This window comes from Panthera leo, chromosome D2, assembly GCF_018350215.1.
Source record: "Panthera leo isolate Ple1 chromosome D2, P.leo_Ple1_pat1.1, whole genome shotgun sequence".
NCBI classification, from domain to species: Eukaryota; Metazoa; Chordata; class Mammalia; order Carnivora; family Felidae; genus Panthera; species Panthera leo.
The window spans coordinates 55,227,950-55,249,035 of NC_056689.1; the positions used below are offsets into that span (position 1 = coordinate 55,227,950).

At 50.2% G+C, this 21,086-nt stretch overlaps 1 protein-coding gene across 1 annotated transcript in view; it reads right to left on the bottom strand.

Annotated features, from left to right (window-relative positions):
* Positions 1-20,626, bottom strand: part of TLL2 (tolloid like 2) — a 122,952-nt gene extending 102,326 nt beyond the window's left edge. Inside the window, exon 1 of the mRNA XM_042908867.1 lies at positions 20,195-20,626. Within this exon, the coding sequence (XP_042764801.1) occupies positions 20,195-20,387 (193 nt within the window). The 5' untranslated portion in view covers positions 20,388-20,626. The remainder of the gene's footprint in view (positions 1-20,194) is intronic.
* Between the last annotated feature and the right edge of the window lie 460 nt (positions 20,627-21,086).

Sequence of the window (21,086 nt, forward strand, 5' to 3'; positions counted from 1 at the left end):
GAGGAAACATCTAAAATGCCCATCGGTGGAAATACCATCTGCTCCAGTCCTGGCTGAGCCCACTGGAACTCCAACCTGCAATTTAGGGAGTTGTCACAAGGTGGTGGTGTTTTGTTACGAAGCTCTGGCCAGTAACTATGTCAGGAATAGATCCTGAAATACAATAGGAAAAATGCTTTCCAGAAATCAAAAATAGAAATCTTTAAAGTAGTCAGATACAATTTTAAAGTTTTTATATAAGAAACTTGCAAATATAAAAGACTACTTTCGAAGAAATACTTTCTAATGATCAGTGAGTGATGTGCTGATAATTAACAATTGGCTAAGGGGAGGGGAGAGCCCTGATTTGGCGCGTTTGCTGATTTCCCTGGTGTAAACACTCCCACCCTGGCTGATTTCAGAGTTACAGAACGTGGAATTGGGAAAAGGAGCATACAATGGGTTCTCACGAGCTTACAGGTGAGAGCCAGCTCCAGCACACTACTGTGATGAGTATCTGTAAAGTTATATTATGTTCCCCATCTGATCCCATGTGTATACCTGACCCTCAAGGCTGCAAAAGATGACCATGAGCCAGCCTTGCCTTGCAGGAAAAGGCTCCCATTGAGGAGTCTCACAGCATCCTGTCCTGCCTGCCTTTTCCCATCTACAACAGAAGCATTTAGCACTCTGTCTCAGGTACCAGGCCAAATGCATTCTACACATCAACCTCAAATAAAGGCCCAGAGAGGAGTTAGGATTCGGTCAAGGCCATGCAAGCAGGAAGAGGCTTCAGAGATGTTTTAAGTTAACTGAGGCCTCCCTGATTCCCAAGTCAGAACTCTCGCCAACAAAGCCAAGTCTTCCCAAAGTTTTACCTTTTTAAAAATTTTTTTTAATATTTTTATTTATTTTTGGGAGAGAGGGATAGAGCATGAGCAGGGGAGGGGCAGAGAGAGAGGGAGACAGAATCCAAAGCAAGCTCCAGTCTCGGAACAGTCTCTGTCAGCACAGAGTCCGACACGGGGCTTAAACCTTCAAACTGTGAGATCATGACCTGAGCCGAAGTCGGGGGCTCCACTGACTGAGCCACCCAGGTGCCACCCAAAGTTTTAAATTCTAATAAGAAATGTTGCATTAAACAGCTTCCCTTACTGCAGGACTTCTCAGAGGCTTTACAATCCTAACAAATATCACGAGTCTCCAAGAGAAAGAGAATGCAGCCTTTCCCAATGTGGTTTGCCCTGGCATCTCTTTTCACTGAATCCTGTCCTAAGGAACACCTTTTGGAGACTGTTGCACCACTCAGCATTCCTCCAGGAATTATAGACTCTGAGGGCTAGGAGGGGCCCTACTGGTCGTTGGGTCCAACCCACCAACTGATGCCTGAATGGCCTCTTCTCACACACTTCCAGTGACACAGAACCTATGCCCTCCCAATGCATCCTCCTTTATCTTGGATCAGCCCTCTTTTTCTCCCAAATCTGATGTTTTAGTTCTTCTCCCAGGAGCAAGGCACTGAAGAGAAAGGGATTGATCATTCTTGAGCACCAGCCAGATGCCAAGCTCCTTTGCTCCTCTAACCCTGCCAATGGCAACTCCACGCAATACACAGCATCATTTTTCAGATGAGAAAAGCAGGCTCAGGAGGTAAGGCGATCTGCCCTGGGCCACCTCTCAAGTCCACTCTCAACTGCCATCCATCTTTGCCTCGCAATGATCCACGCTGCTCAGGGAGGGAGGCCTACAGAGGAGTGACTGATGTAGTCGTGGGGGTGCAATCAGGAGAAGCCTCACAGAGGGGGTGACACTGGAGGAGCAGAAGTCTGTCGAGTGGGCAACGAGAGGAAAGGGCATGTGACCGACAGAGCAGTGTAAGCAAAGGCACTGTGGTGAGAAGCAGCAAGGCGCTGTCAGGACAGGGGCAGAAGGGGCCCCATGTGGGGGGGCCCAGTTGACGCAGGGGACCCATGTGTGTGGACCGCCAAGGACAGCAAGAACAAGGTAGAACGTGAGACCACAGGAACCAAGGGAAGGCTCGGACTCCAGGAGCAGAGCTCGGGGCGGTTAGAACACCCATGGTGTGGGAGGCCACAAGGAGTCCCTCAGTTTGGTACAGCCCCTCACAGTCCCCTGCACCTGTTGTCCCCACCACTCAACCCAGCCCACAGCTCAGTGCCTGCAGAGCATTTGCATAAATGAACGAGTGAAGGCATGCTCCTCTTTGAAGTCACAGGGGACAGCAGGGCAAGAACCGGTCAGCCCCATGTTATGGGGGAAGTAAGACCTAGGGGAGTTAATGACCAGCCCACGTTTACAGCCTATGAGAAGTGGGTGGGGCTTGAAATCAGACCTTTTGGCTCTAAACTTGGAGCTCAGTTCACTGCCTGGCACAGGACCCAGTTTCTCAAATTGGGACTCCAGGTGGGGGCTGATCTCATGGTCAGCTCTGTTCCCAGAGGAGCTACTTGCAAGGGTGCTTGGAGGGGTCAGAGTGCAGGAGGGGACGGCCAGGGGGTCCCGAACACCCTTTCCTACCCCAGATTCTGAAAGTCTGGTTGGGGGATCCTGGGGGTGGTAAGTGGCCCTTGGTTTGGGGGTCGCAGAGCTGGGAAGCCCGTGAGCCAGGCAGAAGCCCAGCCAGTCAGAGGGAGACCCCTTTGACTCTGCTGTCACCCTCTGTCACCAACCACACTCTCCCCAGGACTCTGTTTCCTGGCACCCAGAGAGTAGGAGGACAGGCGGGGGGGGGAGGGGCTGACATTGCTTGAGGATACCCCCAACTATTTCCCAGTCTATCCTGGCAATAGGCCCCACCCTGGGTCTCACTCCAAAACCCACGGAGACCTTGATCTTTCCCATGAGAATGACCTCCAACAGGTACTTACCTCCACTTCTCTTCCCTCCCCTCCCCCAACCAGGCTATGGCCTCACCTTCACATCTACACTTTCAACTTGGGCCTGTGCTGAGAGGTGGTTTATATTTCAATCAGCTTCCCTCGTATGGACCTCATCACAAATGTTCCACAGTAAAGCTGCATCTCAGGACACGACAGCCCAGATTAAAGCACTATGGAGCCACAGGCTTCAGCTGTATTGAGGAAGAGGGAGCGTGGATGCTGTGTGTGACATTGGACAGACAACTTTCCCCTCTGGTGGCATTTTCTTCACCCGTACAAGGAGACAGCTGAACCGGCTCAGTGCTTCCCAAGTCATGGTCCACAAACCACTTGGGTTCCAAATGTCTAAGGAGTGTCTTGCCGTGATGATCCCCAAGCTCCAACCCAGATCTGATGAAATCAGAAACTCCAGAGACAGAACCCAGGAATGTGCATTTTAAATTCATGCCCCGCCCCCACACAGGTGACTCAGGCTCACTGAAGTCTGGAGACCAGTAGAGTCTGCGGCCTCTGAGGTCCTCCAGCTCTAATGTTTGATTTTCCTACAATTTCTGTTTGAGAAATAGAGGGTATCTACCCACCCAGGGCCTGCCCTTTGTCATCCCAATGACAAGCCACGAAGGAAGGATCTCGCTAGTGCTCCGTAAGGGTCGCCTAGAGAGAAGCCGAGATTTTCAGAGGAACTAAATACGACGCATTCTATAACCATCGGAATTCCTCCCGGGAAACAAGGCCAGAGGCGGAAGAACAGTTACAGGGAAATCCTACCCAGAGACACATTTAGTTCACTCCAAGTTTCCAGCAGAGGGATTGAACAGGTTTAAAGCAGTTTTCTGTGAATCTTTGTCAAGGGAGTGTATGTACAAACAAACAGGGAGGGGTATTTTTTTTTTTTTTTTAGTAAAAAGTTAATCGGCTTAAAGTGTGCAACTAAATAAGCAAAGCTTACATTAAAGTGACCCACAGAGAAAGGACCCCATGGAAAGAAAGTTCTAGGAAATACAATATGGCCTCTATGTTCTTTTGTAGTTTCACACTATAAATATTCATGGGGCGGTGTTAATGGGGTCCACAGCTCTATGCAACCACAATAGTTTTTTTGTTTATTCTCAGGACCATGAACTTTGAAACCATGAACCTAAATTTCAGGACTCTGCATTCAGGCGCGTTTGCAGAGCACGAGGGGAGAGGTTCGGGCTCTCGGAGGACAGAGGAGAGGAAGCGGGGCGAGATGAGAATCACGCCTCCTGGATCTTTTGGTTGAGATTAAAGAGTAAGGTCTGTTTAGTATGGGAGGCCTCCTGTCTCAGGGTCTCCAGCTGCTCCAGCCTGGGGAAATGGCCCTCGCAAGGGACAGATAGCTTAGTTACTCAACATATGGCAGAAAGGAGTGGGGAGCTGGAAATATTTTAATTGGATCAGATTTGTGGCAAGTTTCACATTCTTTATAAACTAGTCTGAATCATGGAATTCCTAAGCTGGACAGAGTTTAAAAGTCATCTAAGCAATGTCCTTCTTTTCCTGGTGAGGAAACTGAGGTCCAGGAAGGTTAAATGATGTGCTCGAAATAGGTGCTCTTTCCCTACACCAGGGATGTCAAATATGAGACAGGCACGTGTTCCCCTCTACCCACGGCGATATCCCTAATCACGGTCCTCCTGTCTATCAAACATGGACACTGCCTCCAAGTCCATCCCAACACAGTGCTGCAGAGGGCCAGCACAAATTCATAGAAATGGCACATGAGCTGGGGCCTATGTGCCATGACACCCTACACCATGCTGGCAACGTTCATTAACCTATTATTCATTTGCTCTAGCTAAGGGTTTCCTACTCAAAGCCACTTACGGTCTGAACTCAGCAGTCTGAGAGTGCACACCAAAAACACAGCAAGGCCTTAGAATCCAGAGGACTCCACATTAAAGATCAGTCAGGACCGAGGAGAGCACCACATACAGCCGGCTATGACAGAGCAACTGGGCTCTGAAAGCTGCTGATTCCAACTCAAGGGAGTTCTGCCTTGGTTGACACCATCCTATTTTACAGATGAGCCAAGGGAGTCCTCCTAGTGCCTGGGCTGGTGGCCGCCTGGCTCAAGGCAGATATGGCCTCCCGCCTCACCTCTTCATCTACATCACAATATGGCTGTATCAGTGCATATCAGAGCCACGCCACATCTTGGCTTTCCAAGCAGGACTCACTTGGCTTAAGAAATACCCATGCAGCTATTTCCCAGAAAGAAAGGATTACCCACTAGATTGGCAAGAGCAGGCAGGTAGGCCATACTTGCAAGGTTATCTAAGTCTTTATAGCTCAAAATAGGTCTCATCTTACGTACCATGCCCACTCAGTTGGTGATGTTTCTTTGAGCGCTGTGAGGTGACTTCTTGGACCCATGGAAAAGAGCTCCATGATCCATTAGCCATGTCTGCCTTTGGCGTGGGGGAGGAGTGGCATCATAGTGCCACACATTGGCCATTTACATATGTATTTTTAAAGATACTAAAAGTATTCCCATCCTTGTGAAAGAATATCTGCAGCAAGTCCTGAGCTGTGATTAAAGTTATTCTTTCTGTACTTCCTCTCCACCCTCTCTGCCTTGCTCTGTGCCCGGGAAGGCTGATCCTATGGATTGCATCCGCCACGACCCCTGTTCTCTGGCTTCTTGTGGTACTCAAGCAGGAGGAAGCCTGGCAGATGAGATGGAAGGGGAGCGAGAGACACAGGCCTTTCTTCCCATCTTTCTCCCTCCTTTGGTGCTGTCTCTCATAGCAGGTACATCCCTCGGCCACTTCCCCTCCTGCTCGGTTCCAGCTCCAACAGCACTGCTCCTTCCCTGTCCGTTCAGCCACAGGGGTGGCTTACTCGCCTCTGGGTGCTTCATGCTTTTCTTTGTTCCTTAACCCTGCCTCTGTAAGTAGTCTCTTCATGAAGGTCTCTTCACTCGAAACATCTAGGGTAAGGTCTGTTTCCTGCTGGGACCCTGCCTCACATCACTGTGCTAAGAAAATCCTTCCGTTATGTTATTTCCATAGCTAAACAGGACGGTGGCATTCAGACTAGTAAGGTGATTGGCTACTTTGGCCTAAGAGAACACTTTTCACCGCTTAATTCCAGCAGAATATGACCCACTGCTGTCTCACACTTGCTATGTTCCCACAGCCTGAGCTCACAGGCCTCCACTCAGTATTGGAGAGAAGGGTGCAGTTTAGGTCCTTAAAGCCAGAGCTTCTCGGGCTATAATTTTGTATCTTATGTGCCTGATTCCGGGACCAGGCATATCTCATAAGCCCTAATATCTCCACTGTGGAATGATCTTGCATAGAGCCACAAGTTACCAGCACAATTACGCAGGACTCATTCTGAAGACAAAGGCCCCCTGGAGACCCCAAGTAGTGCAGAGATTGGAAAGAAAGATATGCTGGGCAGAGGGTAGAGAGACCTGGCACCCACCTCCAGGCCACAGCTGCCGGTAGCTGTCCGTGTGAACTTGGACAAGTTACTGCCCCTCCCAGGCCCTCAGGGTTCTCACAGGAAACGTGAAAAATTTAGAATAAATAATCCCAATGGTTCCTTCCCGTTCTAACATTCTACCAGATTTTACTCTAAGAACTTACCTTGTGTATCTGGCTAATGTTCAATAATGAAAATGAACTTATCATCATTTTGACTAAATTTTCTTCATAAAGGTCTAGCAAGTTTAGTCTATCATGGCAGAAATTGCTTATTGTCCACCAATACCTTTTCTCACTTCTTCCATAATAATGGAACCTCTGATTTTCAGTTCCAGGCCTTCCAGAAGAAATATCCCCCAGACTCCATATAGCTATCTGTGGCCCCGTGACCAATAAGATAAAGCCGAAGTGGCAAATGGCATCTCCTGGGAAACTTTTTCTCCCACATCCTTTGTGCCTTTTTCTTTTCCGTGTCTTCCATGTCTAGACTGTGTATGTGATGGTTTGCGCTCTGGCTACCATCTTGGGCCAGGAGGACAGGGCCTCAACCTCGGGAGAATGGACGGGCAAGTTGTAAAAAGACTGCATCCTGGAGCATTTTCTGGAGCAGAGGCCATATTGGCCCTGCACTGCGGAACCTCCAGACTTTGATGCGACGAAGAAACTTCTAGCTTGTTTAACCAATGTTCCAGCTACCAATATCTTGTTTCTCAGCTGTAAATCTACCCTTTCTTCTCATGCTTTGTGATACTGGAGTTGCACCCTGGAAACATTCCTCCTTTGCCAGCTGGCACGACAATCGGCTTTATCAGTAGAGGGCACTAGAGGGACAGAGCAAGAGGAAGGGATTTTTCTTCCTAGGCCAGTGGTCTCATCTTTCTTGTTCCTATGGAGTGGTTGCCAGCGGTGTTCAGGAGACTCACCCATGCCCACCCTTCAGAGTTTTGCCCAAACTCCAAAGGGCGATTCCTCACTCATCAGTCTTTTCTTGTGGCACCTCAGTGAATTTCTCCAACCTCCACTGGACCAGGGCCACGTTCTCTCCTATGAAATTACAAATTTTGTCTGGGTGGGTGGGTGGGGGTGCACTTTCTCTGAAGTTTACTCCTAGTAATTACTCCCCACGTCTGCTGGTTCTGTTTTCCTTAGAATTCTCCAGTAACCACTTCCCTTTTGCTAGTTCATAATCCTTTATATTAAATTTTTGAATTACTTCTCAAATTACTGGTATGATTTTAGTCTCCCAACTGGACCTTGATGGACACAGCCAATTAATGTTGGGTCCACTACTAGCAAATTCAAAAGCTTAGATGGTACAGCCATGCAATTATCACCACGGACAAAGGGAATGATAAGGTACAGAATAAACTTTCTGCTTTTTACAAATCTTCTCCCCTCAAATTATTTGTGACAAACATGACAGATAAAAGGTTGAAATTCCTAAAATTTAAGTTTCTACAAAATGTTAAAAAAACGACCATCCAATTAGCAAAATGAGCATGAATAAAAGAAAAAAAAACTCAGAAGAGGAAAAAACACAGGAAATAAACACAGCATAAACAAGAAATGCACATAGCAAAAGAAATGCAAACGGCCAAAATCAATTGTTAAAGGTTCAACATCATTTGAAAAGGAAATATAATTAACAATATAAACACAAATTGGAGAAATGCAAATCATTTTCTTATCAAACCAGCAAAGATTTTTAAAGATTCTAAAACTGGAATACAGAAAGTTAACCTTAGTGGAAGTTCAAAGGAATTAAAAAAAAACCTTAAAGGGCAATTTGAATTTTTTTTTTAACGTTTATTTATTTTTGAGACCGAGAGAGACAGAGCATGAACGGGGGAGGGGCAGAGAGAGAGGGAGACACAGAATCAGAAGCAGGCTCCAGGCTCCGGGCCATCAGCCCAGAGCCCGACGCGGGGCTCGAACTCCCGGATCGTGAGATCGTGACCTCAGCCGAAGTCGGATGCCCAACCGACTGAGCCACCCAGGCTTAAAGGGCAATTTGAAAAGAAGAATCAGAAGCTCTAAAAGCATCTACAGTTTTGCCTCGGCAATTCTACATGTAGGGATTTTTTTTTTTCTAAAGAAATCATGTTAGGAGCGCCTGGGTGGCTCAGTCAGTTGAGCGCCTGACTTGTCTCAGGTCATGATCTCACGGTTTGTGGGTTTGAGCCTCGCATCGGGCTCTGTGCTGACAGCTTGGAGCCTGGAGCCCGCTTCAGATTCTGTGTCTCCCTCTTTCTCTGTCCCTCCCCCGCTCACACTCTGCCTCTCAAAAATGAATAAACGTTAAAAAACATTAAAAAAAAAAAAGAAATCACGTTAAATGTACATAAAAATCTAGCAACAAGGATGACTCCAGCATCACTGTTTATAAAAACAGAAGAAAAGATTGGGGAAAATCTCTATGTCCAACAAAAGGGGATTGACGAAACAAATTATGATGCATCTATACAGTGATGTACAGAACAATTTAAATTGACATGTATTACAAAAGCAGCTTTATTATCATGGAAAGAAGTTCATGGTGCTAAGTGAAAATGAAATACCAGCAGGTTCAAAGCAGTATGTACAGCATTTAAAGAAAAAACATTATAAATATGCATGAGAATTTCTTTGGAAGAATATACAATAAAAGGTTAACAATTACTTCCAGGCCATGGAATTACTGGAAATTTTTACTCTTGCTTGCTCTTTATATTTTCTAAATGTTCTCCAGTGGATGTATATTAGCTGTGTAATTAAGAAAACTGTTTTACGTTAAAAAAAAAAATCTCCATTTCCTGCGCATCTCAAGGACACCCCAATGTTTACTGAGCATGCCTTGATGAACTCATTCATGTGTCAACTCTGATTTTGAGACGCAGCTCAACTTGGGGCTTCTCCCACACACAGATCTATGATCTCCCTCCCATCTTCCCTTCCTTTTCATTCCTGAGGTCACAGCCCAAGTCCGGTCCTTATGCTCCTAGGCCTAGAGCTCCTGATTGTCCTCCTACTTCCTGCTTCTACAGACCCTAAGCATATATGTCTTCACTGTAAGAGTGCTCTGCTCGAAAAACATCAATAGCTCCCCATTTTTTAAGGGACATGCTTCAAATGTCTCAGTTTGATATTCACTGTTCCAAGCTTCTTTCAGTCTTATCTCTACTGCTCTGAAAAGCAAACCAGAATAATTACCCAGCTCCAGATACATCAAAAGCATTCCTGTTGCCTCACCAGGACTCAGGTTGTTCTACCTTATGTGCCCTCCCCTGCACCCACCTCCTTCAAATCCCATCTATCCTTCTAGGCTTACTAGGAGGAAGCCTTCCTTGATTTTTTTTTTTTTTTTTTATGGTGATTGCTACCTTTTCCAAATCCCTATGGTATCTCACTTGCTCAGATTCTCATTTGGCAAATATTACTTGAGCACCCACCATGTGCCAGGCACTGCGCTGATGACCTGGAAATCAAAGGAGTCTAGTTTCTATGCCTTAGAGCTCATTGTCTCATATGGAGATAGGCAAGGAGCAAATAATCACACCAATGACTATACCCAGTAACAGATGGTAAAAGGTACCATGTAGGGAACCAAAGGTGATGAGAGATTTAAGAGATGAGATCTGATCGAGATCAGGGCCTGGGAAGCCCTTGGAGGGTCAGGGATGGGGGGAATGATACGTAAGCTGAGGGTCGTAAGCAGATCTGATTTTGTAAACATGATCAAACATGAGTTTCAAAAAGATCACTCTGCCTACAATGTGGAAAAGAGACTGCAGGAAGGAAGCTGGGCAGCAGGGGCATGGGTTCAGGCACTGTCGCAACAGCCCAGCTGGAAGCCCACCTTAGACCAGAAGGTGGCAATGGAGATGGGAGGGACGCGTATCAGCAGGGCTTGGGTTGGACTGCATGAGAGAGGAGGGGAAAGACAGGCATCCAGGATGGTGCCAGAGCTTCTGGGTGAAGCACTTGGGTGGACTCTGGTACCACATGGTACCTGCCTCCAGGGGGCTCAGCCCCAGGGAGCAATGTGAGTCCAGGGTGAGAGGATGGGAAACCACCACCAGCTCCATGGGGAGAACTGACCCAGGGATGTGAAAAGGTTTTAGGGCGGAAGGTAGCCTGCTCCTGTGGGAAACTGGCTCACACAGGACTCACATCAACTCAAGGCCAGTAACCCAGGTGGGAGGAAGGGGAGGAGGCTTGGTGCAAATTGCAGGATGAGCCGAGAGATAAGTGGCCCAGCTGGCGGAGCGGGCAAAGGCTCAGGTCTGAACGTCAACACTCAAGTGCTCGTGCAGGCGAGCTTGAGAATATTTATTGGTAATTGACAGAAGTGGTTAGAGGGTGGCGTGATCACAGATAGGTCTGTAACCAATCAGCAGGAAAGCTCGGTTCCTGTTGCTATGTTTGCATCCAGGCAGAACTGTATTATGAGCAGGCTAAGAGGATACCATGAGAAACCTGCTTATATGCATTTGGTTTATCTGTCATCCTCCCTCTGCTTCATGGATGAGAGCAAGCGAGCTGTGGAGCAATAAATTATCACTCGCCACATGCTATGGATCCCAAGAGAACTCTTTGCAGCCCTGAGAGGGAGAGATAAGCCTACACAGGCCACGGAGAGATTGTCACTTCTGGGGAAATTCTTAAATGGGGAACAGTAACATGAGTAATAGTAATCACAGCAAGGAGAAGAACTAACAATAGCTGCTCACAAAACACTTCTGTTCGCTGCCTCATTTAATCCTCAAACAAACCTACATGATGGGCTTTCATATCGTTCCCATTTTCCAAATATGGAAGCTGAGGCTCAGAGAGGTAAAGAACTTAGTCAAAACCACACAAGTAATGAGGACAGAGGCAGGCTTCGTGACATGGGCTGACTGATGCCAAAAACAGTGTCTTAAACATGATGGTTCACTGACCTGCTCTGCGACCCGGATGGCCACTCACCCAAAGTCTCCTTGGGAAACATGGGCCATCTAAGTCCTCTCCCTCGGGTGAGGAGAGTGGCTGGGCCCATCATCCTCAACCGACCTGACACCATGCACTGCCCCGGGCCTTCAGGGAAACGGATGGAGGAACAGAGAGGGACAGATGCCTTGTACCATTCTCCCCTGTGCTTTGGGACTCAGGGTACTTTGAAGGCCAGAACTGTCTCATCTTTGTTGGAGTCCCAGCCAAGGATAGAGAGAAAGGTAGAGAGAAGGTGGTGGGCTATGGTGCTCTGGGGAACAAGTGCACCAACGTGACCTTTAGACCAGGCAGCACAGAGGTGCTTGTTGACTGTGTGGAAGGGTTCAGGAGAAGGGGAGCAGCTCCAGGTTTGGAGCGGCCATGTGCTTAGAGAAGACAACAGGGGTGGGAGGCCCTGGCCCCACTGCTTACAAGTTCAATGTTCCATGTAGGCCCCAGCCCAGCCTCTCCCACTGTGTAGCACCCAGACCACATCTCCCAACGCCCACAGGATCATAAGAGCCCAGATCATCTTCTGTGAGTGCTCAGATCATCTCCTGGCAGCTTGAGAGACCAATGGAGAGAGGAGAGGGAAAAGAGCTTTGAAAACCATCAGGTATGGATGGTCCAAAGTTCTAAGGCAATGTTGTAACCACTGTGAAGATTAATATAATTGTAGTTCTCCTCTTGAAAAGTACGGTGAGAGGTAAGAAGGCAAAAGTTTGGGGATCAATGAAGTTACATCCTCTATTCAGATTGCTTGAGTAGGTGTTCATGGCAGAAGGACTGTGCCACCATCAAGTGTGGTGTGGTCCCAAATCCTGCTTGCTACTTGAAATCTGGAAGAATGGATGCTTTTAGAAAGAAGAGTGGCCAGAGAGAGCCACTGGCTGAATGGGGGCCCCAGCCAATACCATTCACCAATCTCTAAGCAGTCAGGGGCGGACTTCTCAGTGGGGCCTAGACACCTGGTTGGCTTGCAGGGCATGAAACCACACCCCACTCCTAACATCAGGGAAGCCAATGACCTTCACGGCAAATTTGTTTTCAGACCAAGGTTTTTTGGATATGGAGGAACTATCAGCATCAGCATCATCAGGAAACGTAAAGCTCTGGAAACATCATTGTCTGGCATCAGTTGTTCAAATACTCGGTTTCCTACCATTGGAAACCTTGCTAAGTTTCTGTGGGATGATAGTAATAAAAACAATCTTTACTGAATATTTGCCATGTTCCAGGCACTATTCTAAGGCTTTGTCTATATTAACACATGTCATCTTCATAATAACCCTATGTGGTAGATATTAGTATCCACAGTTTATAGACCAGGAAATTGGGGTCTAGAGGGCTTAAGAAGTTGCGTCGGGTGCCACAGGCATTAAGTGGTATAGCTAGGATCTGAACCCGGGCAGTTTGTCTCTCGAGTCTGCTCTCTCATAGCATGGAAGGTGGTGGTGCTATTCACATGACTCAATTTAATCCACACACTTTTTGCACATGGCAGGCTCTCCAGGGCCACAGAATTACTGTAATATTTCATATTTATTGAATGACTCCATTTGCTAAGCACAGTATTGAGTGCCTTTTTTATAACAACAAGCCTGCAAAACAGGAGTTTGTATTAATCGCATTATAGAGACGACGAAAACAAGGCTTTAAAGACCGTGAGACTTGCCCAAGTTTTCACAGCTATTAAGTGACAGAGATGAGAAGGAAAACCTAAGTCAGCCTGTCTCCAAAGCTTGGGTGCAGAGCCAACAGGCTGGGGAGCAGCTCGCCCCAGCCGGTTAGTGTCGTGACAGCGGCTGGAGAAGCAGTGAGAAGCGACGGTCCCAAACTGACCACAGGAGGTGCTACTGAATGCTGCTGACCTTTCTACACCCAGCTTCCATCAGCAGCATCTTCTTGCTGAGGAGGCCATGCCCAGCCCTGAGCTGGACGCTCCCAGGGACAGGGCTAGGTCCAACTGACACTTAGATCACCATGCCCAGTGCGTGGCCCTGTGCTTGGTGGGTGCCCTGCAGATCCGGGGCTGCTGCGACTGGCTCCGTGGGTCAACTACTGCCCTGCTCCTCCTCTCTGTCTCACTGGACAGAGGATTAAAGGGCACGCTCCCAACACATATTGCCATTCCAGAAGAGGGTGTGAGACACCGATCACTGTACAACTGGCAAGGACAAAGAAGAAAACAATGGGTTCCACTGATGTCAGAGTTGGGGATCCACCTTGGACGATGCCACTGAGGACTTCTCTGTCTGCAGAACTTGAGCTCTGTCTACAAAGACAACGCTGGAAGTCACAGGACCATCAAAGGTCTGGACAAAATGCACGGTTTCTCGCTATGCAAAATGGGAACTGACACAGCCACCTGTCTATTCCTGGGGCCAGGCTAAAGATCAGTGGGGTGGTCTTCTAGCTATCACTCAACTCTTGGAACATGATCATCCAAACGGGGCCCCTTCCTGGCCTCCCTCTCCCAGATGCTGCTTGCCCCAATCTGAGTCTTAGCCACCGTTGGGACTTCTAGGTTCTGTTGGGCATCCGATGGCCACACTCTCTCCGCCTGCTTGGTTGAGTTGCTGTGTCTCTGTATGACAGTTACTCAGGGGCCAAGACAGTGCCTTTCCTCCCCCAACTCTGCCCTGGTTCGTCCTCACCTTCTCTTACTTTTTAAAGAAATCTTTGTTGAGCTATAACTCACATACCGTAACATTCGCCCTTCAATTACTTAGGAGACACTGTTTATCAATAATTATCAGATCTGACCTTAAGAATCCCTGACTATACCACCTGAATTAAATTGTTCATTTATTACAAAAATTCAAATTCCTCTATAGCATGTCAACAAAAGAACTCAAAAAGTAGTTGTGAGTACCACTCTGTGCTCTAATAATGTATACATCAAACACTGAACACCTGCCTGTACCAAAAGCTAAGCACTTGACAAACACTGAATCGCTTAATCCTTGTAGCAACCCTAAATAGTGAATATTAACAGTTCTTTTCAAGTGAGGAAACTGAGGCACAGAGAGGTTAAGTAACTTACTCAAGGTCACAGAGCCCTGCATAGGCAGCAGATTTTGAATCCGGGTCTGTCAGGTGTCAAAGCCTATGCTCTTAACCACCTCAGGCCCTGCCCCAGTGCACTTTGCGGGGTGAAATATTAGGAACAGAGATGAGCTAGATATCACTCCTGCATGGAGAAGTGGGAAAATTAACTTTCATTTCGATACAGCCCTGAAATATTTTTACTCCATCAAATCAGCACCTGCTGATAAAAGGGCATCGTGACAAATAGGAATGAAAATAAAGTTGTAAAAAGGCCAGGTGCCCTCCCCTGAGTGTGGCCCATGGCGGTGGGAGCCTGAAAGGAGAGAGCAGGGGCGCCAGGGCGATGGGAACAGGGTCCGCCAGGGAGACAGGCCTCCAAGGCACCACGGAATCCTCACAACTGTGCTTAAGAAACCAGGGCACCTGCCTCTGCCATGAAGGATGGAGGGGAGCTCTGGAGGGGAGCACTTCCCAGGACCCCATGATCCCCCAACTCCTCCCTGAGCACTTTTAGGAGGGCTGCAGCCCACTGGGCTGGGTCTGCTTCACTACTTCCCAGGCGGACAGTGAGCTTGAAGGCGCCTTCAGCCGTAGACCCAATCACACAGGGCCAAAATCATCATTCCCTCATTCAGCAAATACTGACCAGCACCTACGACGTGCCAGGCGCTGCTCGAGGCACGAGGCTTATGGTAGGGACTCAAGCAGACAAAAGTCCCTGACCTCACAGACTGTGATATTCTGGCCTCGCATCAGTAATGTGAGGGCTGCTGGCAACAGCTGCCCCAGAGTGTACTGTCCTCGAGGGCTCTGGATGGCCCCGAAAATCAGGGCCTGACTGGTACGGCCACTGTGTCTGGGAGAGAAAGACAAGGTAGAGTAGGGCCCCATGTTCCGAGCAGAGGTGAGGTCTGAAAGGGTGGGAAGGGATTGCAGGCTTCCTCATGAGGAAAGAGTAGCTCCCAGGCCAGCACCCTCACCACTGGCTCCTCAGCCATAAGCCATCAGGGGCCACTGACTATATTTACTTATGTAGCAATATACATTTTGCCATATGTCAACATAGAGCCGGGAGGAAGGCGCTGGCATTTATCAAGCCACCGGCTGAAAAGTAAAGCTGGCTGCCAGCCAGTTTCCTTGGGTTTAATAAATCCAAAAGGCTATACGGCACTTTACAGTTTACAAAGCACTTTCCCACGGTTTGAGCTTCACGTAGACAATTCTGGTGATCTGAGTCACGTACCCTCAGCTTAACTCGAGGCAGCTCCATGCATCGCTGCATGCCTCCCCACTTTTCTGCTTAAGAACTTGAATCTGTCTGACCACGGCACTAGCACGTGCAGACGAAGGCTGGCCGTACCGGGAAGTTAATGCCTGGAGAAGCGTGGCAGGTCCTATTTTCCCAGACTGGCTGTGACAATAGCCTGCATCCCACATGCTCTTCTAACAACGTGACTTTGATACTCCTCCCATGGAGAGGTGGGTCTATGTCCCTGCTCCTTGAATCTGTGAAGGCTGTGACCATGGCAGAAATGATGATAGGCGGTTTCTGGGGCAAGGCCACATAAGGCAACACAGTTTCCATCTGGTTCTCTTGGGATGCGTGCACTTAGAATCAAGCTGCCATGCTGTGAGGAAGCCTAACTAGCCCACACGGAGAGACCACTTGTAGGTGTTCTGGCCAACAGTTCCACTGAGGTCCCAGGCGATAGCCAGGCTCGAAGCACCAGCTGTGACCGAAAGAGGCTCCAGATGATTCCAGCCCCTAGCTGTCAAGTCACCCCCCTTCCCCACTGCCAACCTACAAGTATTCCCAGCAGAGGCTCAGACACTGTGGAGCAGAGACAAATCACCTCTGCGCTGCCCCTTCCAAACTCCTGATCCACAGAATCACCAAAACAATAAAATGGTTGTTGTTCTACACCACTGAGTTTCAGTGGTTTTTTTTACACAGGAATCAAAGGAACAGGGAGCAAACGGTGAAGGACAGCAGCCTTTGGAGAAAATGTTCCAACCCCCTCTTGAATGGGTAGGAAATTCGAGGAGACTTTATGGAAGCTTTGCAGAGGTCCTGGTGCATGCAAGACTCCATCAACGAAAGCAGTTACCTTCGCTGGATTTCCTCCTTCCTTGTTCTACTCTTCCTGCTTCTTGGGATCACCTCCCAAATGAACCAGCAACACACAAGTCCTTGTCTGAGGAATCCAGCTACAAGTAGCCTCAGGTCTGCCCTACAAGGCAAGTGGTTTATTCCCATCCCCATTTTGCAGATGAGAAGACTGAGGCACAGAGAGGTGAAGTGACTTGCTCAAGGCCACACAGAGAGTAAAAGGGAAAAGGACCTAGGCCTTCTGGTTCTGAATCCAGCTAAAGAATTGTAGACGAGGGCAAGCAGGCAGGGAAGTCCTCAGAAGCTTTGCAAAGGTTGTTCTCAGAAGCATGGTGGCTGAGAGCATGTCCTGTAACTCACTATCATTTGAACCCTTGGCCCCACTTACAGTTTAAGATGAAAAACAAAACGGCAGAGCCAGGCAGAGACCATGCCCAGAAAGACCAGCATACCTCCCTAGCCCCAGGCCAGGAGGATTGCACACACTCCCACTCCACGGGCATCTGATTTGAAAACATCCTTTTTTACAGCATTAGGTAGATTGTTTATTTGTTAAATGTTACAGTTTCAAACTTGCTTTGAAGGTCCACAGGAAGATTTCTTTCAAGTTTCTAGAAAACCTGTCTGTAAAGAATCTAACTGTAGGGGCGTCTGGGTGGCTCAGTCAGTTGAGTGTCTGACTTCCACTCAGGTCATGATCTCACAGTTCATGAGTTCAAGCCCCACATTGGGCTCTGTGCTGACAGCTCAGAGCCTGGAGCCTGTTTCGGATTCTGTGTCTCCCTCCCTCTCTCTCTGCCCCCTCTTGGACTTGTGCTCTCTCTCTCTCTCTCTCAAAAATAAACATTTAAAAATTAAAAAAAAAAAAGAATCTAACTGTATAACAGGCACTGTTTTAAGCACGTTAATCTATTAGGAATCATCCTCATTTATAAATGAGGACAATAAGGCACAGAGAAAATATGTGTCTTGACCAAGGTCACACAAGCTTGTAAATGGCAGAGGAAATGATAAAATTCGTAAATGTTAAAAGGGTAAAATGTTTTTGAAAATGTTAAAAGCAGTGAAATGGAAAATAGTAAAATAGTAAATTGTGAAACACTTACCCGTTTGGTCAGCCTCTGAGAGACTGAGCTGGAAGCAAAAGTCACAGAATCTCAGAACACTAAGTAGGAAGGAACCGGGGGCACAAATTCAAATACCCACAAGGTGGGAAGTGCACACAGGGCAAGACAGTTTTGTGGACCAAGAGAACCAGCTCCCTGGGACTGTCAGTTTGCAACCTTAACAAATCTAACCACCTTGTCCTGTAGGTGAGCAACTGAGGCCCAAAGAGGAGGGGACTTGTTTGAGGTTAACTCAGCTCCTGAGAGACCAGGATCAGATCCAAGACTCTCCTCTATGCACTCTGTGTCTGCAGCATAGTGGGAACCCCCACTCGAGAACGGGAAGGTGGGAGGTGTTTTAGATTCAAAATCCTGAAGCCCCCCTTCTTGGCAGAGGAGTCAGGAGGTTAGGATTTGACTGGGATAGGGTGAGAGGCTGCCCCTAATAATTTGGTTTAAATGTGGACCCAGGAAATGCAGTGTGCCCCCTTGAGCTGAGAGGCATGTCCTTTTATTGAGGTCTCAATGCCCTGGCGAAATGCTTTTTGTCCTTCCAGAGGGCTTTTCCTAGCTCAGGGAATTTCCAGGAGCACGGACAGCCAGAGATGCGACCTTTTCCCCAGGTCTCCCTTGCCATCGCCCTCTTCTGGCCGCTCTTAGAATGAGTACAGCTTAAGGAGAGGCCAAGGCAAAGTGAAGATCAAGGATGGCTGTGGAACATGCCTGGAGCAGGCTGAAACCAAGCTCCCAAGATCCTCTACTTTCCAGCCCTGCCTGCCCATCCCATCCTGTCTGCAAAGAGTCACGGAACACGCATGCCCTGGTTATCTGGCATTTTCTACAAAATTATTGGAGAAAAATGAGGCCCCGAAGAGGCAAATCTGCCTTAGGGTTATTCCACAAGGCCGAGACCGGGAGCCGGGGAGCTCTCACAGACAGACCCAGGCCTGGTTCACCCAGATTTGCAGCACCCAAATCAGCACCCAGCATACCAGAGGTGCTCAGTACATTCCTGAGCAGTCTGATGGCTTCCCCAGTCCAGGCCCCAGACGCCCACACCCATATTGCCTCCCAGATCCCCCAGCACACATCCAGTAGAGTCCAGGATCTGACAAGTCCAGGGGATGGCTGATTCACCCATCCCATTTTCACAGCCTCAGTGTCTCTCTCTTTTCAGGGCAAGGCCACCACCATTCCACCGGTGCTCCAGAGCCCCTTCTCCCTGGTCATGAGCTGGGTGGCGTGAGAACTGAGAGACCTCGGTAGGGACATGCTACCTGCTGATATGTTTTCAAATGACCCAACACTTCTGCCCACCTTCCTAACTCAGAGGCCCCACCAGGTACAGGAATAGGTGGGAATTCTGGAGGGGTATTCCTGCAGGGTAAGACCAGGGTCCTCAAGCCTGGTTTGATCTTCAACCTTCACGAGATTCTCAGGTCTCACAACCCCTCGGCCCTCCAGCCTCCTAGTAACCTGGTTTTCCCCAGACTTCACCCAGTGCTGACCCGTCTGACCCCCAGCCTAGCCCACAGCCGCTGTAGTAACAATACAAATAATTACAGGACCACCTCATTTTTCCATTTGCAGAGAATTTTCCCATAAATCACCCGAGACCTCCTATAATTACCGTCCCCAATGAATTGAGGCTACCAGAGGTCTCCAGGGAGTGAAAGAGTGGGGCCGCTGGCCACGGTGCTCCCCCACCCCCCCCACCCCCCAGGCCCGGCCGAGCACAGCGCTAGGAAAGGAGGGAGGCCGCGCTCTCCTTTCCGTGCGCTCATCTCTGCGGGCCGCTGGCCGCTGGCCGGCGGCCGGGCCTCCGAGCCCATCTCTCAGGAGAGTGAGGACCGCTCTGTCTCGGCGGCCGGAGCTCCCCAGACTTGCCGGCTCCCTGGAACCTGCGCTCTGGCCCCGGTGGCGCTGAGGCCCCGAGCGCTTGGGCTCGGAAGCCACGCCCCTCGGGACACACGAGCCGGCTGGTGGCTTCGGGAAGGGAGCCGCGGCGCCCGAACCAAACGTGCGCCAGAAAAGACCCGCGCGTCCCGGGGCGCCGCTTCCTGAGGGATTAGAGCACCTGCCGGCTTCCATCTCCGCGACCCCCAGGCCCGGACCACGCTCAGGGGGCTACAGGGAAGTTTTCGGCAACTCGGGTCACGCGCGTTCTTCCTCGGCCACCACTTTCCCTTTGCCCGCTGTGCAGCTTTCCGGTTTTTGTTTTTTGTTTTTTCTTCTTCTTCTTCTTCTCTTCCCAAGAGCAGGCACGAGATGTCGGGAAACTTTGCGCACAACTTGCAAACGCGGGGAAACCGGGGCCGCGGCTCCATCTGAGCCCGGGAGCGGCGCGCCCAGCCCCGCGCGTCCGGCAGCGGCTCGTGCGGAGCACCTGGCTGTCAGACGGCCGGGGCGCCCGCCCTCCTCCGCTGTGGGAACGCTCCCGCGGCCGTCACCCGGGGCGCGCCGCAGGCCCGCGGCCGGGACGTCCCAGCCGGAGTGGCATTGTTTTCCCGGGGAGCCGGGGAATCTCGGGGGAAGGGGAGGGAGACCCGCCCCACAGACGGCAGCGCAGGCTGGCCCACCACTCATTTGCATTTCAAAGGCAAACTTCTGCCGGACTTCTCCGGCGGCGGCCGCGGCACCTACCGGCTTTGCACGGGTCGTGGTAATGCTCCAGCTGCTGCTCCGCGCCCTCCTCGCCTTCCAGCGCCGAGTAGTCCGGGGCGGCGTCCGAGCGCTCCGCGAGCCCCCCGGCGCCGCGGGGCAGCGGCGGCAGCAGCAGCAGCGGGAGAGGCAGCAGCAGTGACACCAGGGCCCCGAGAGCAGTCGCCCGGGGCATGGTTGCGAGGGGCCGGCGGAGACCGAGGGAGTTGCTTGCGTGCACGGAAAGCTCGGCTCGGGCCAGGGACCGTGCACAGGGTCAGGTCGGCGGCGGCCGGGGCACGGAAATTACGCGCGGCTGCCCGGCATGGCTCGGGCGCGGAGCGAGCAGAGCGCGGCGCCCGGGTCCGCGTCGGGGCGCCCAGCAAGCCGCCGCTCAGAGCTACTTGCCCGGCGGCCGAGGCTGCGGCGGCTGCGACTGTGGCGGTGGTGGCGGTGGTTGGAGCAGTGGCCGCTCCGCCCCTCTCCACCCGGGCTGGACCACACAGCCCTCGCCAGGGGCCCCGGGCAGCCAATCACTCGGGCGCCCGAGGCGAGGCCCCTCCTCTTCCCGGCACCTCCGCAACTTCGGAGGAAGGGGAGCGAGGTGAGGATGCTGAAGGCAAGGGCCCGGGGCCCGCCGAGCTCCCACCGAGCCGAGGGCGCCCTTCTCCGGACGCCACCGCGGCCTCCGGCCCCGGAGAACGCTGCTTCTGACGATCAAGGCTGGACTTCCCGCCTCGTTTTAGCCTCACAACTCACTTTACAACTCCCCGATGCACACGTGGGCGAAGGCAGGCAGCGGCGGTTAAGGCTCCGAGCACACGAACCAGATGTGAGCGGTCCGCGTCGCTACCAACTGGCTGGGTGCTTTCGGACAATCGTTTCTCTGTAAGAA